This window comes from Lemur catta, chromosome 1, assembly GCF_020740605.2.
Source record: "Lemur catta isolate mLemCat1 chromosome 1, mLemCat1.pri, whole genome shotgun sequence".
In the NCBI taxonomy this organism is placed as follows: Eukaryota; Metazoa; Chordata; class Mammalia; order Primates; family Lemuridae; genus Lemur; species Lemur catta.
The window spans coordinates 75,805,438-75,822,507 of NC_059128.1; the positions used below are offsets into that span (position 1 = coordinate 75,805,438).

The following is a 17,070-nucleotide window of genomic DNA, read 5'->3' on the forward strand; positions in this document are numbered from 1 at the left end:
AGAACAATCGAGCAGCTACTCGGCTGGCCTACCCCCGCCCCGCCCCCACTCACTGCTCGTCACCAGCCCGTGGCCGCTCGCAGTGCCGCTGCCGTCGGCCTCGTGCAACTCGCACCCCGCCGCTGCTGCCTGACGCCCCGCGCCGACCGGGGTTCGGGGGGAGACTCTGATCCATGCCATCTGAGTGCAGATTGGTCGGGGCTGGGACTGGCGAAGATTGCCGAAAGGCGGTGGGGAGGAGGAGGAGGATGTCATCGCTAGAGTGAGCCAGCAGATCTTGCGGGAGCAAATGTCGCGAGAGTTCTCCAGGCCTACAACCGCCGAAGAAAGGTTACTTTTCCCGGAAGTAACGTCAATCGAAACCGCTGGGGATCCTGGGAAGCTTCGTCGCTGCAGGCTGAAGGTAGAAAAGTGTTACCAAACGCTGATAAGATCACTTGAGGGGAAGGACCGACTCGAAGCTTTTATCCTCAGTTTCTGGCCCCTCTAGACGGGGTAGCAGATTATCAGGGAAATGCCTGGTGTTTTAGTACCATTCCTATTGTTACAGTAAGTGTTACTGCGAGTGGTCCCGAGGACAAACCGAGTGGCACACGGAGAGTCAGAGAATCAAGGTTTATTTGCCGGCGGGCTCAGAGGGGTCTCGCCACTAAATTTTGAGCCCCGTCTACCCAATTTTTCCCACTTTCATTAAGTCGGGGTGATCCAAGGGGTGGGGTCTCAGGTGACTAATGCCTGCCAGGAAATAGGTTAGTTGATGTGTCAGGTAATAGGTTAGTATTATGTTGATGTACCAGATAGTAGGTTTAGTGTTACGCTGATGTGCCAGGATATAGATTTAGTGTTATGCCGATGTGCCAGGTAATAGATTAGTTGATGCGGGTCTTCCGTGAGGGGTAGGGGTCTCTGGTGGCTGTTGTGTTAAGTAATAGTTGGGATTTTTTTCTTATCACTATATCGTAGTTTGGGCATCCCTTTAGACTCTGGGACCAAGAGAGCGATAGGTTAGGTAAGATGGCATAGTTAGATTAGGTATATATGTGAAGGTTTTAGGATTCAAAGATTTGGAAACCCTCAGATCTGTTACCAAAAAGGTCACCCTGTTTTCATATCCACACTGTGAGCCTCTGAAAAGGGAATAATTGATTTTGTCTGTGCCAACTCTATAGTTTCAGTCCCCCGCTATCCACATTTACTAAAGTTAATTCAACCCGACTACCAGAATCTACGGTGAGAAATACCAAGTAGAGCCTAGCTATGGGTAAGGATTAGAACTTCCCAAAAGTTAGATATGCTAGTATTTCAGTTCCTTCATGTCTCGTGTCTCCAATCTGGCCTTTAGCATTTAAACAGAAAAGGCATGGCTTCTTGTGCTAAATTCACTGAACTTTAAAAAGCTAAGTTTGCTTAAGGTCAGAAAGTATAGTCAGTGGGCTCTGCATTCCTGGATTCAAGCAACAGCAAATCAAAAATATTCAAATAAATGAAAAATAATACAAATTTTAAAATACAGTATAAGAATTATTTACATTGTATTAGGTATTATCAATCTAGAGATTATTTGAAGTATGTGGAAGGATATGTAGGTTATGTGCAAATCCTATACCATTTTACATAAGGACTTGAGCATCAGATTTTGGTATCCTCTGGAGTCCTGGAACCAATCCCCTCAGATACCACAGGACAACTGTTCTACTCCAAAAGAAAAAAAAAGGAATGTAAGAAAACACAGATGTCTGCTCATTTGTGTAAATGAAATTCAAGATTAACCATAAACTAACATGATTGATTTCTTGTATGGGAAGTGTAGGAAGAAGGAAAGGAATGGGAATTTTGTTTCTGGATTCAGGAGGGAATGGTAAATCTTTTTGTATAGGGCTGTGAACCATAGTAATGTTTCACATACCCCTCAAGTACCCTAAAAATAAACAGCTAAAACCAACTAGAATAATATTTGAGTAACAACGTGCTGTTCTGTCTGTCTGAAGCAGAAGCCAAAAGGAAAGGAATAGAGAAAAGTCAGTAGATTAGCAAGACCAAGTTGGAGAGGCCTTTAAAGTTTGTAGCTTGTATATTATATTAGTTTTCTACTGGTTTGCTAACAAATAACCACAACTTAGTGGCTCAAAACAATACAAAATGATTAGATTACAGTTTGGATCTCACTAAGCTAAAATCAAGGTATTGTTTAAAATACATTAGAAAATAAAGAAAAGATACAGAATATTATTTAACAATCATTTTGAAAAAACTATATGTCTACATATCCGGATAGTAAAGCAATAAAGAAAAACCAAGATGTGTAGGGGGTGAGGGGAGACCCAAAACTGAATATAAACACTAACAAATGAATTTAGCTATATTACAGATTAGTAACATGGCAACTCTGAAGAGGGTGGGGAAGAAAAGAACTCACCTAAGTAACAGACGGTGTCTTGGCTGGATACTTAAGGATAAAACCAAGTAAGCAGTATGTAAATGCTGTGATCCGATAAGTTTTTCACAGGAGAATGGGTTAGCAATTTGAAACTATATACTAGAGTAAATAAATATACCATATGTAGATCTATGGTCCCCAACCCCCAGGTCATGGACCAGTATGGGTCAGTCCAGGGCATCTTAGGGACCAGGCGGCAAAGCTCTGCCACCCCACCCCCAACCCCCATGGAAAAATTGTCTTCCATGAAACTTAGGAAACAGGGTGAGGGCAGGCCCCCCACCCGACCCCGCATAGCAGGAGGTGAATGGCAGGCCAGCAAAGCTTTATCTGTATTTACTGCTGCTCCCCATCACTGGCATCACTGCCTGAGGTCCCCTTCCCCCTCCCTCTCCCAACCTCTGTCAGTGAAAACATTGTCTTCCATAAAACTGATCCCTGCTGCCAAAAAGGTTGGGGACCACTGCTGTGAATAATGTGCTGGGTTACTCCTTGTTAGAGGAGAAAAACAGAATACTAAAATGAAGACTGTAGTGTTGAATTGGAAACAGATATATCAGTATAAACACAAGTTTTTTAATGTATATGGTAGATACAGAAGTATAGGTCTGCGTGTATGTGTGAATTAATGTACATATATTTTCTAGTTCTCTCTGCTAAGAGGGTATAGAAACAATGAGGACACCCAGATCTTGATTTCTACACAGAATTCTCCAATTAAAACAACAAGAAAAACCTCAGAAAACAATTCTTCAGCTTAGGCAGGGAAAACGCAAGATAAGCCTGGAATAACTTTTGGTGCCAGAAAATAAGGAAATGCTCACAAAAAAAAGATGTCACAAGCACACAGGAACCAAACTGAAAGAGCTCCTGAAGGCCAAAGCAGCAAAGTAAATAAAGACAGCATTCGATTATAACCCATAGACCTATATATATTTATTTAATATTCTTACATCCACACTGATATAAATAAGTGCTTATTTCCCATCAGTGGGAAAGCTGGGGACATTTGTATAAGGTCTTTAGTTCATTGTCTTGCACCATTACTAATTTCCTTGTTGTAGTAATTCTATGGTTATGTAAGATTTTAACATTGGAGAAGCTGAATAAGGACTATAAAGGAAAATTTCAACTATTTTTGCACCTTTTCTGTAAGTCTAAAATTAGTTCAAAATAAAGTTTTTTCAGAAGGAAAATGTCTTTAGGGAAAAAAATTAAGTTTTTTCATTCCACTTAATTTCTCAACTGTATTCAACTCTATTCTTGAAACACCGTCTTCTGTCGACTTTGGAGTTACAATATTCTTATTTTCATCTTCTTTTTGGACACTGTTTTTCATAACCACAGTAAATATAGTCCTCTGGTTCATAGATTCCAGTCGTGACAAAATTAGTGATATACAGGAACTACATGAGAATACGAAAATATTGTATGACACATGCTTCTCCGAGTCCTTACCTAACTTGAAATCACAGAGAAGGCAAAGGCATAGGCATAGGGGACTTCACTTATAAGATGCTGAAAGTATGAAAACAAATTTTTCTCAATGTGGGAGAGATGGTAACAATATGAGCAACCATAACCATGAAACTGCACCCATCAACCACCAGCTTAGAGGATATAGTTACCACCATCCTGGTTGCTCTCTGAGATTGTAGGAAAAACAGGGAGGTGAAGAACAAATGCATTTTGCTTGGAATGTACAGCACACACACATTTTAAGCACTAATGTAAGCACCAGAAACTGGTGGTCTTAGGCCCATAACTGGCCTTCAGGTGTGTGATTTTGTTTGTTTTGTTTTGTTTTGAGTTTTTTCTTGAAAATTAGAAAGATCTAGCAACCCTGGTCCAACAGCTGAGCGGAAGTGAACCCTAGCCTCTCCCTTTAGACAAGACATAGGCTTTCCTGCTCACCCAAGACTCTGTCACTACCAGATACTTAAACCCAATCCACTGATACTGTTTCAAACTTCTGCAGATATTTCAGTATGTAATTACTACAATAAAAGATTGTTTTAATTTATTTGAATTTTTCACTCTCAGATGGTTTTTGTTTCAGTTAGTACAGGTTTGTAAATGCTGTTTTGAAAGCACATAAACGTAATAGTAGCTAATGTTTTGTGAACACCTGTGAGCACCTACATTGTGCTGAGTAGTGTTTTGGGGCAATACACATTTAACCTTCATGAAAACCCTTTATTCCCATTTTTTGAAGAGGAAACAGGCTTAACGTGATTAAGCAACAAGTAACTTGACAGAGCTCACACAAATAGTGATAGAGCAGGGACTCAAACCCAGGTCTCAAATGCCCAGTTCTGTATTCTTTCACTATATACCAAATGTTCACCTGTCTCCCATCCTCTCCAGCCTTAAGTGACCGCTAATTTACTTTCTATCTCTGTAGCTTCACCTATTCTGGATATGTAAATGATATCATATAGTATGTGGTCTTTTGTGTTTGGTTTCTTTCACTTAGTGTACTATTGTCTTTTTTCTTTTTCACACCCACAGAGCCATCTGGAAAGTGTAGTAGTTTTGAGATTCATCCATGTTGTGGCATATGTTAGTACTTCATTCCCTTTCATGACTGACTAATATTCCATTTTATGGGTATACCACTTTTGTTATCTGTTCATCAGTTGATGGATATTTGGATTATTTCTACCTTTTGACTATTATGAATAATACAACTATGAACATTTGTGTACAAGTCTTTGTATGAACATATGTTTTCAATTCTCCTGGGTAGATTTGCTGGGTCGTATAGTAATTCTATATTTAATCATTTGAGGAACTGCTACCCTGTTTTCAAAAGTGGCTGCACCATTTTACATTCCTGTCAGAAGTGTATGAAGGTCCCAATTTCTCTGTATCTTCATCAACACATGTTAGTACTTGCTTCAGCAGCACATATATTAAAATTGGAACAATGCAGAGATTAGCAAAAAAAAGAAAAAAAATACTTGTTATTATCTGCATAGCCTCCTTAATGGGTATGGAGCAGTATCTAATTGTGGTTTTGATTTGTACTTCCGTGATGATTAATGTATCAGACATCTTTTTGTGTGTGTGTTCTTGGACATTTACATATATTCCTTGAAGAAATGTCTGTTCATGAGGTGGGAGGATCACTTGTGCCCAAGAGTTTGAGACCAGCCTGGACAATATAGTGAGACCCCATTTCAAAAAAAGAAGAAGGAGAGAGAAATGCCTGTTCAGATCTTGTGCCCATTTTAAAAACGGGTTATTTTTCTTTTTATTAATGAGTTGTTATTTCTTTATATTTTCAAGATACAAGTCCTTTTTCATATATTAAATATATGATTTGCAAATGTTTTCTCCCATGCTGTGGGTTGTCTTTTCACTGTCTTGATGGGATCTTCTGAAACACAAAAGTTTTTATTTTATTTATTTATTTTTTATTTTTATTTTTATTTTTTTTTGAGACAGAGTCTCACTCTGTTGCCCGGACTAGAGTGCCATGGCATCAGCCTAGCTCATAGCAACCTCAAATTCCTGGGTTCAAGCAATCCTCCTGCCTCAGCCTCCCAAGTAGCTAAGACTACAGGCATGCGCCACCATGCCCGGCTAATTTTTTCTATATATATTTTTTTAGTTGTCCAGCTAATTTCTTTCTATTTTTAGTAGAGATGGGGGTCTCGCTCTTGCTGAGGCTGGTCTCAAACTCCTGAGCTCAAATGATCTGCCCGCCTCAGCCTCCCAGAGTGCTAGGATTACAGGTATGAGCCACCACACCTGGCCTATTTTATTTTTTATTTATTTAATTTTTTTAAGAGATAGAGTCTTGCTCTGCCACCCAAGCTAGAGTACACAGGTGCCACCTTAGCTCACTGCAGCTTTGAACTCCTGGGCTTAAACAGTCCTTCTGACTCAGCCTTTTAAGTAGCTAAGACTACAGGCATGCATGCTGACACCATGCCTGGCTAATTTTTTTTCTTTTTTTTTTTGTAGAGATGGGGTCTCTTTATGTTGCCGACACTGGTCTCAAAATCCTGGTCTTGAACTCCTGGCCTCAAATGATTCTGCTGCCTTGGCCTCCTGGGTCACTAGGATTACAGGCATGAAACATCATGCCTGGCTCAAGAAAAGTTTTTAATTTTAATGAAGTTCACTTTATCTACTTTTTCTTTGAGTATTCATGACTTTGCTGTCACATATAAGCATCCATTGTCATGAAGATTTACTCATATTTTCTTCTAAGAATTTTGTAGTATAGGCCTTACATCTAGGTCTATGCCCAATATTGAGTTCATCTCTGTATATAGTGTCAGTAAGGACTCCAACTTCATTCTTTTGCATGTAAATATCCAGAATCATGTCTTTCAAAACTTCTTTTATAGAAGATATTTAAAACTAAAAAAATGAAAATAAAAATTATTCTTATTAAATGGTCTTGCCACCCTTATTAAAAATCAATTGACCGTAGACACATGATTTTTTTCTCCTTCTTTCTCTTTTCCTCTCTTTTTGGTACTCCCATGGTGCATATTTTGGTGTGCTTGATGGTGTCCAACAAATCTCTGAGGCTCTATTCATTGTTCTACATTATTTTTTCTTTCTGTTCCTGAGAGTGCATAGTAACTATCAATCTATCTTCATGTCCCCTAATTCTTTCTTCTTCCAATTCAAATCAACAACTGAGTCCTCTGAGTCACTTTTTCATGTCAGTTACTGTATTTTTCAACTTCAGAATTTCTCCTTTTTTTTTTTTTTTTTGAGACAGAGTCTCACTCTGTTGCCCGGCCCAGAGTGTCATGGTGTCAGCCTCACTCACAGCAACCTCAAACTCCTGGGCTCAAGCAATCCTACTGCCTCAGCTTCCCAAGTAGGTGGGACTACAGGCATGCGCCACCATGCCCGGCTAATTTTTTTCTATATATATTTTTAGTTGTCTGTATAATTTCTTTCTATTTTTAGTAGAGACAGGGTCTTGCTCTTGCTTAGGCTGGTCTCAAACACCTGAGCTCAAAGGATCCACCCGCCTCGGCCTCCCAGAGTGCTAGGATTACAAGCGTGAATCACTGCGCCCGGCCTCTATCTCTTTATTGATAATCTGTATTTTATTAATATGTGACAGTGCCTTTATACCTTCTTTTACTTCATGAACAATGTTTTCTTTTAGTTCTTTGAATGTAATATAATGAATGGCTGCTTTGAAGCCTTTTAAATCTGACATAAACTGCTTGTGTTATAATCACAGGCAGTTTGTTTCCTGCTTTTTTCCCAGCATATGGGTCATACCTTCCTGTTTCTTTACAAGTCTCATAATTTTTTGTGGGAAACTGGACAATTTAAAATATTGTAGTAACTCCTTGGGTATTGGTCTGCCCTTAAGGGGCTGTTATTTGATTGTTTATTTGTTTAGTGACTGGCTGGATTACTTCAGTGAAATATGTTTTCTCCTCCTCCCGCCAATAGTGGTAAGCCTCTGATGTTGGTCTTCATGGCCCACAGTCTTGGGTATGCCCACAGTGACCCTGTGTGACAGGGATTTTGTCAAGGAGCTCCCTTGCCTTTCCCTGAACTCACCCAGCTGTTAAGCTCCACTAATTGCTGATTGCACTATTCCTTTCAACAATGCCCTTGATCACAAATTGCTTCACAGAATAATGCAATCTAATTCAGGCTCTTTAACGGAAAGTGGTTGTCAAGGTCAATGTTTGAGATTTATTCAGTCCCAAAGCAGGCTTATAACAAACATGTACCTCCCTGGTTCTCTTGGGCAAACTAGCCAACCTACATTTTAGTTTATATACCCAATGATTGCAACAGTCTTCTCTCAGTTGCCTTTCATCACAACCTTCACTATTTTTTAGAGAACCCAAGGCTTGAATTCTTCCACACTCTGTTTCAAATGAAGTCAGTTCTTCAGGGAAAAGATTAGGAGCCACCTGCTTTAAGACCTACTTCTCAGAGGCCAGGACATGGTAGCTAATGCCTTTAATCTGAGCACTTTGGGAGGAGGATTGTTCAAGACCAGACTGAGCAACATAGCTAGTCCTTGTCTCTACAAAAAATAGAAAAATTAGCTGGGCAGCATGGTGTGCACCTGTAGTCCCAGCTACTGGGGAGGCTGAGGTAGGGGCATCGCTTGAGCCCAGAGGTTGCAGTGAGCTATGATCACACCACTGTCCTCATGCCCGGGCAACAGAACGAGCAAAAAAATAAATAAAAATCCAAGAACTGATATATGAGTTCAGCAAGATCTCAGGATATAAGATATTCACACAAAAATCAATTGCATTTTTATATACGAAGAATGAACACATGGGCACCAATATTAAAATACAATACCGTTCGTGACCAGCCTGAGCAAGAGCGAGACCCCGTCTCTACTAAAAATAGAAAGAAATTATATGGACAGCTAAAAATATATATAGAAAAAATTAGCCGGGCATGGTGGCACACGCCTGTAGTCCCAGCTACTCGGGAGGCTGAGGCAGAAGGATTGCTTGAGTCCAGGAGTTTGAGGTTGCTGTGAGCTAGGATGATGCCACGGCACTCACTCTAGCTGGGGCAACAGAGTGAGACTCTGTCTCAAAAAAAAAAAAAAAAAATACAATACCATTTAAATTGTTCAAAAAAACACTTAGGTGTACATCTTGCACATAGGACTCATTTGCTGAACACTACAAAATGTTGATGAAAGAAATTAAAATCTAAATAGAGGCATCCCATGTTGGTGGGCTGGAAGATGCAACATAGTGTAGATATCAATTCCCTAAAAATGGATGTACAATTTTAATTAACAGGGGTTTAGCTAAGTTTTGTTTTTTTTTTTTTTTTTTTTTTTGAGACAGAGTCTCGGTGTGTTGCCCGGGCTAGTGTGCTGTGGCGTTAGCCTAGCTCACAGCAACCTCAAACTCCTGGGCTTAAGCAATCCTCCTGCCTAAGCCTCCGGAGTAGCTGGGACTACAGGCATGCGGCACCATGCCCGGCTCATTTTTTCTATATATATTTTTTAGTTGGCCAGATAATTTCTTTCTATTTTTAGTAGAGACGGGGGTCTCGCTCTTGCTGAGGCTGGTCTCGAACTCCTGACCTCAATAAGTATTTTTTTAATTTTCAAACTTTCTAGGTGCAGCGGGCAGCGCTAACGACCAGGGGCGGGAGCACGGCGGCAGCTGTGGCCAGTGGAGCTCCCACGTGGCGCGGGCACCGCCTGCCCCATGTCCGGGCGGAGACGCAGAGACTTAGTGCCTGCGGCCAGAAGGCCGGGAATTCAACCACACATATTCGCCCTCAGCGTGCCTTTCCCGAACCCTTTGGAGGCGAAAATCGCCCATGGGTCCCTGGCTCCAGATGCCGAACCCCGCCAGAGGGCGGTTGGGAAGGATCTTACAGTGAGTGGCTGTATCCTTGCGGTCCGCTGGAAAGCGGAAGACTCTCGCCTGCTCCGAATTTCTATCATCAACTTTCTTGACCAGCTTTCCCTGGTGGTGCGGACCATGCAGCGCTTTGGGCCCCCTGTTTCTCGCTAAGCCTATGCCGGGAAAAGGAGCCGAGGTCTGACCTTGCGTCTGCTAGGAAGTGCATCATTCCTTAGGGCAGTGATTCCCACAGTAGTTGCTACTTTAGCGTAGGGGCCTAAGGTTTGCCTGTATCAGCTCTTGGCTGTTCAGGGTGCCCTTGTTTTATTTGATGGTTTGTTATGGCAGGAAATAAAACTGAGCTGCTATTCCAAGTCTTAATTTCTTTTCAGCTGCAGCACCTCCACATATTCTCACCATTGCCCCTCGGGTTGCAGGGGAGGTTGTGGGATTCAGATATGCAAGTAGTACAAGGTAATTGAGGACAATTTAGGAAATGGCAGAAAATGAAAATCTGTTGGGTCATGTCATTCAGCATTAACTACTATCAAGATTTTGAAATATTTCCTCAGTTTTACAGTTATGTTTATGAAATAAATGTGTAACAGTAATATATAATTTTTGCAAGTTTAGCATTAAAGTTTTTCCTGATTTTTAAAATCTAAAAAAAAAATTTCCAATTGACAATAATTGTACATATTTATGGGGTACATAGTGATATTGCAACACACAAAATGTATGGTGATCAGATTAGGATAAATAGCATATTCATCATTTCAAACATCATTTCTTTGGGGAATATTCTATATCCTAGCTATTTGAAACTATGTAATATATTATTAACTATAGTCATCTTAAAGTACTATAGAATACTAGAGCTTATTCCTCCTATCTAGTTGTAATTTTGTATCCTTTAACAAATCTCTCCCTATCCTCCCTATCCACCCTTCCCAGACTCTGGTATCCTCCCTTCTACTTTTTACTTCTATGAGATCAATTTATTTTTAACTTCACATATATGTGAGAACATATGATGTTCAATTTTCTGTTCCTGGCTTACTTCACTTAAGATAATGTCCTCCGGTTCCAATTATGTTGCCACAAATGACAGGATTCCTTTTTATGGCTGAATAGTATTCCATTGTGTATATATACCACATTTTCTTTATGCATACATCTGTTGTTAGATATGTAGGTTGATTCCATCTCTTGGCTTTTGTGAATAAAGCTGCAATAGACATGAGTGTGATGTCTCTTTGATATACTAATTCCCCTTCCACTGGATAAATGCCCCACCGTTATAAATGCGCGGCAACATAAATGGAACCAGAGGACATTATCTTAAGTGAAGTAAGCCAGGAACAGAAAGTTGATCATATGTTCTCACATATATGTGAAGTTAAAAATAAATTGATCTCATAGAAGTAAAAAGTAGAAGAGAGGATACCAGAGTCTGGGAAGGGTGGATAGGGAGGATAGGGAGAGATTTGTTAAAGGATACAAAATTACAACTAGATAGGAGGAATAAGCTCTAGTATTCTATAGTACTTTAAGATGACTATAGTTAATAATATATTACATAGTTTCAAATAGCTAGGATATAGAATATTCCCCACACAAAGAAATGATGTTTGAAGTGATGAATATGCTATTTATCCTAATCTGATCACCATACATTTTGTGTGTTGCAATATCACTGTGTACCCCATTGCTGGATTATATGGTAGTTCAATTTGTGGTTTTTTGACGAACCCCCATACTGTTCCTCATAGCAGCTGTGCTTGTATACATTCCCACCAACAGTGAATTTGAGTTCCCCTTTGCATCCTTGCCAGAATTTGTTATTCTTTGCCTTTTTGATAATAGCCACTCTAACTGGGGTGAGATTATTCCTTGTGGTTTTGATTTCCATTTTCCTGATAATTAGTGATATTGAGCATTTTTTCATATATTTATTGACCAGTTCTATGTTTTCTTTTGAGAAATGTCTGTTGAGATCATTTGCCTATTTTTATTTTTATCTTTTATTTTTTTTCTTTTAAAGACAGGATCTCACTCTGTCTTGCTGGCATGCAAGGCTGGCATGCCTGATCATAGCTCACTGCAGCCTCAAACTCCTGGACTCAAGCGACTCTCCTGCCTCAGCCTCCTGAGTAGCTAAGACTACAGGCATGCGCCACCACAGCAGGCTAATTTTTTTCTTTTTGTAGAGACAAGGTCTCACTATGTTGCCAAGGCTCCTGGCCTCAAGCAACCTTCCTACCCTTCCACCTCTGCCTCCCAAAGCACTCCATTTGCCCATTTTTTAAATTGAACTTTTGGTGTGTTTTTTTTTCTGTTGAGATGTTTGAGTTCTTTGTATGCTATGGATATTAATCAGGTGAATAGTTTGGATGAATAGTTTACAAATATTTTCTCCCATTTTGTAGGTTGGGTTTTTACTCTGTTCATTGTCTCCTTTCTGTACAAAAGCTTTTTTGTTTAATATAATCCCATTTCATTATTTTGCCTTTGTTGCCTGTCTTATTCATGAAATCTTTTCCCAGACCAATTTCCTGAAGAATTTCTCCTAAGTTTTTTTCTAGTAGTTTTATAGTTTCAGGTCTTACATATAGTACTTTCATCCATTTTGAGTTGATTTTTATACAGGGTAAGAGATGGGGGTCTATTTTCATTCTTCTGCTTATGGATATACCTTTTTCCCAGCACCATTTATTGAGGAGACCGTCCTTTCCCCAATGTATGTTTTTGGTGTCTTTCTCAAAAGTTAGTTGGCTATAGATACATGGAATAATTTCTGAATTCTCTATTCTGCTCCCTTGGTCTATGTTTCTGTTTTTGCGCCAGTATTATCCTACTGTTTGGTTATTAGAGCTTTAATATATACACACACATATATATATTTATTTATTTTATTTTATTTTTGAGACAGGCTCTCACTCTGCTGCCCAGGCTGGAGTGCAATCGTAGCTCACTGCAGTGTAAAACTCCTGGGCTCAAGCAATCCTCTTGGCTCAGCCTCCTGAATAGCTCAGACTAGAGATGCACACCAGCCCCAGGTTTTGTTTTGTTTTGTTTTGTTTTTCTATACTAGTCTTGAGCTCCTGGCCTCCACAATCCTCCCACTTAGCCTCCCAAAGCACTGGAATACAGGCATAAGCCACCACACCCAGCCAGCTTTGTAGTATATCTTGTGGGGTTTGTTTGTAGACATGGGGTCTTACTATTACCCAGGCTGATTTCGAACTCCTGGCCTCAAGTGATCCTCCTACCTTGGCCTCCCATAGGGCTAGGATTACAAGCATGAGCCACTGCACCCAGTCTGTAGTATATTTTGAAGTCTGGTAGTATGATGCCTGCAGCTTTGTTCTTTTTTTTTTTTTTTTTTTTGAGACAGAGTCTCACTCTGTTGCCCAGGCTAGAGTGCCATGGCATCAGCCTAGCTCACAGGAACCTCAAATTCCTCAGCTCAAGCGATCCTCCTGCCTCAGCCTCCCAAGAAGCTGAGACTACTGGCAGGCACCACTATGCCCAGCTAATTTTTTCTGTATATTTTTAGTTGTCCAGCTAATTCCTTTCTATTTTTAGTCGAGACAGGGGTCTCCTCTTGCTCAGGCTGGTTTTGAACTCTTGAGCTCAAAGGATCCGCCTGCCTCGGCCTCCCAGAGTGCTAGGATTACAGGCGTGAGCCACTGCGCCTGTCCTTAGTCATAACTTCTTTGCCTAGGATGATGTCTAGAAGAGTTTTTACTACATTTCCTTCTAGAATTTTTATGGCTTTATGCCTTACATTTAAATCTTTTCTCCATCTTGAATTAATTTTTGTATATGGTGAGAGATAGGGGTCCTGTTTAAGAGTGCTTTATATGGTCTAGATATAAGTCCTTTATCAGATATATGATTTGCAAATATTTTCTCCCATTCTGTGAAATGTCTTTTCACTTTCTTGATGGTGTCCTTTGAAGTACAGAAGTTTTTAATTTTGATTAAGTACAATTTATTTTTTTTCCTTTGTTGCTTATGCCTTTGGTATGATATCTAGGCAACTATTGCCTAATACGAGTCACAAAAAACAACTGAATTGCAAAATCAAATCAATGGAGGAAAGATAGTCTTTTCAGTAAATGTGCTAGAGTAATTGAACATTCATAGGTAGAAAAATGAAGCTTGATCTAAGTCTCACACCACAAAAAAATTAACTCAGATTGATCATGGTCTTAAATATAAGATGTAAAACTATAAATATTTTTAAGAAAAATATATAGCAGAAAATCTTTGGGATATAAAAAACTTGACATCAAAAGGATTATCCATAAAAGTAAACTTTGATAAATTTTACTTCACCAGAATTAAAAACTTTTGCTCCATAAAAGACATTATTATGAGGATGAAAACACAGCTACAGACTAGAAGAAAGTATTTACAAACCACATATCCAACAAATGACAAGTTCTAGAATATATAAAGAATTCTCAGGCCAGGATTGCTTGAGACCAGGAGTTCAAAACCATCCTGGCAACATAGCCAGACCCTATCTCTAAAAATTAAAAAACTTAGCCGGGCTTGGTGGCATGTGCCACAGCACTCCAGCCTGGGCTACAGAGTAAGACCCCATCCATTTAAAAAAAAAAAAAAATATATATATATATATATATATATAAAATATTTTCACCAGGCTCGGTGGCACACACCTGTAGTCCTAGCTACTCTGGAGGCTGAGGTGGGAGGATCACTTGCTCCCAGAAGTTCTGGACTGTCTATGCTGATGGGGTGTCCACACTAAGTCCGTCATTAATATGGTGACCTACCAGGGGTGGGGGACCACCAGGTTGCCTAAGGAAGGGTGAGCTGGCCCAGGCTGGAAACAGAACAGATCAAAATTCCTGTGCTTTTTAGTAGTGGGATTGCACCTGTGAGTAACCACTGCACTCTAGCCTGGCAACATAGCAAGACCTCATCTCTTAAAGAATAAAATAAAAACAAAGAAAAAGAAAATTCTTAAAACTCAACAGTAAAAAGAAAATAGTCTAAACAATCCATGGGCAAAAAACATGAAAAGACATTTTAATGAAGATATACAGATGGCAAATAAACATATGAAAACATTATTAGTCATCAGGGAAATGCAAAATAAAGCCACCTCACCCGTACTCACATTGCTAAAATAAAAAATGCAAATAGTTACAAGTATTATGAAGAATTTGGAGAAACTTTATTACTCATACATTGCTGTTGGGAATGCAAAATGGTACAGCCACTTTGGAAAACAATCTGGAAGTTTCTTAAAAAACTAAACATACAATTACCACATGACGCAGCAATTGTGCTTCTGCACTTTTATTCCAGAGAAATGAAGACTTGTGTTCACAAAGAAACCTGTCCACAAATGTTTACAGTAGCTTTTTTTCATAATAGGCAAAAACTGGAAACAACCCACATGTCCTTCAACAGGTGAATGGTTAAATAAACTGTGGTTGATTCATATCATAGGATACCACTCAGCAAGAAGGAACTATTGATACATGCACCAACCTAGATGAATCTCTAGAGAACTATGGTGAGTGAAAAAAGGCAAATCCTAAAGGTCACAGATTGTGTATGACTCTATTTATAAAACTTTCTGGAAATGACAACATTACAGAAATGGAGAACAAATTACTGGTTACCAGGGTTAAGGAGGTTGGACATGGGAGGGTAGTGGGGGTGACTATAAATGGGCAATGTGAGGGATCCCTCTGGTGATGGAAATGTTCTGTATCTTGACTATGCGTCAGTGGCCTAGTTGTGATACCATAGTAGTATAGTTTTTTAAGATGTCACCATTAGGGGAATCTGGGCATAGGGTATACACAGGATTTTTCTTTATTATTCCTTAAACTACATGTACTCTATAATTATCTCAGAATAAAAGCTTAATTAAAAAATAACGGTTATATTTTTCAAAAATTATCAATGCCATGAAATACAGAGAAAGATTCAAGAACTGTTCTAGGCTAAACAAGACTTAAAATACCATGACAACTGAAGACAAGACATATTGTTGGATTTTCGTTTGCTATCAAGGATATTACTGGGACAGTTGGCAAAATCTGAAGAAGGTCTGTAGATGATACAATAGAATTGTATCACTCTCATCTCCTGATTTTGTTAAATATACTCTGGTTACATGAGATAATTTTTAATTTTTTTTAGTTGTATACTGAAGTAGTAAGGGGTAAAGGGGCATCATGTCTGCAACATGACTCTTAAAATGGTTCAGAAAAAAAAAATAGAGAAAGAGAAGGGAAAAGAAAGTATAGTTACATGCTAACATTTGGAGAACCTGCATCAAGAATATTCTGGAATTCTTTGTACTACTCTTGCAACTTTTTTTTAGCCTGAAATTATGTCAAAACACAAAATACTCAAACCAAAAAATATCAACTATGGTATAACCATACAATGAAACATTATTATGCAATAAAAGGGAACAAACTAGCTGGTGTGGTGGCTCATGCCTGTAATCCCAGCAGCTGGGGAGGCTGAGGCGGGAGAATCACTTGAGGCCAGGAGATGGAGAGCAGCCTGGGCAACATAGTGAGACCCTGTCCTCTTAAAAAAAGAAGAAAGAAAAGGAACAAGCTGCATGGAACAACATGGATAAATATCAAAAACATGCTGAATGAAAGAATCCTTACCAAAAAGTGTACATATTGTATGAAACCATTTATATGAAGTTCTGGAACAAGTAAAATTAATCTATGATTGAAAGAATGGGAACAGAAGTTGCCTCTGGAAGGTAAGCTCACGTTTCTGAGAAAGAAACTTTCTGGATTAATGCTCAGGCTTTTCTCAATCTTGACAGAGGTTTTGGGTTGCACAATTGTGTATATTTATCAGAACTCATCAAATGACACATTTATGATTATGCATTTCTACTTCAGAAAAAAAGTAACCAAATGCTGAACTGTACTTAATATTATACATGCTGGAATGTTTAGGGCAAAGTGTTCTGTCTCTAACTTATTCTGAAAGCTGCAAAACACAAGATGGACTGATGGATGGGTAAAGGGATGGATATTCTATAAACACTGTGTAGTAAAATGTTAATTCTAGAATTAGATGGTGAATCTACTGCTCACTGTAAAATAACTTTTCTGTATGTTTGACATTTTTATAGTAAGACACTAGGAAAAAGTCACTGGAATCTAATGGCATACATTCAAGACTTTTGAAAAATTCTAGGATCCAATTGCATACAAATAATGAAAATATTTAACACTGCTACTTGGCCAAGATTTTGAGGAATTGCTACATAATTCC

General features: G+C 39.1%; 1 protein-coding gene across 1 annotated transcript; it reads left to right on the forward strand.

Annotated features, from left to right (window-relative positions):
• The first annotated feature begins 279 nt into the window (after positions 1-279).
• LOC123627078 (EKC/KEOPS complex subunit LAGE3-like) lies at positions 280-10,388 on the forward strand. The gene is made up of 2 exons (XM_045536511.1): positions 280-403; positions 9,537-10,388. The coding sequence occupies exon 2, from the start codon at positions 9,628-9,630 to the stop codon at positions 9,937-9,939; it is 312 nt and encodes a 103-aa protein (XP_045392467.1). The 5' UTR covers positions 280-403; positions 9,537-9,627; the 3' UTR covers positions 9,940-10,388.
• Positions 10,389-17,070: the final 6,682 nt, after the last annotated feature.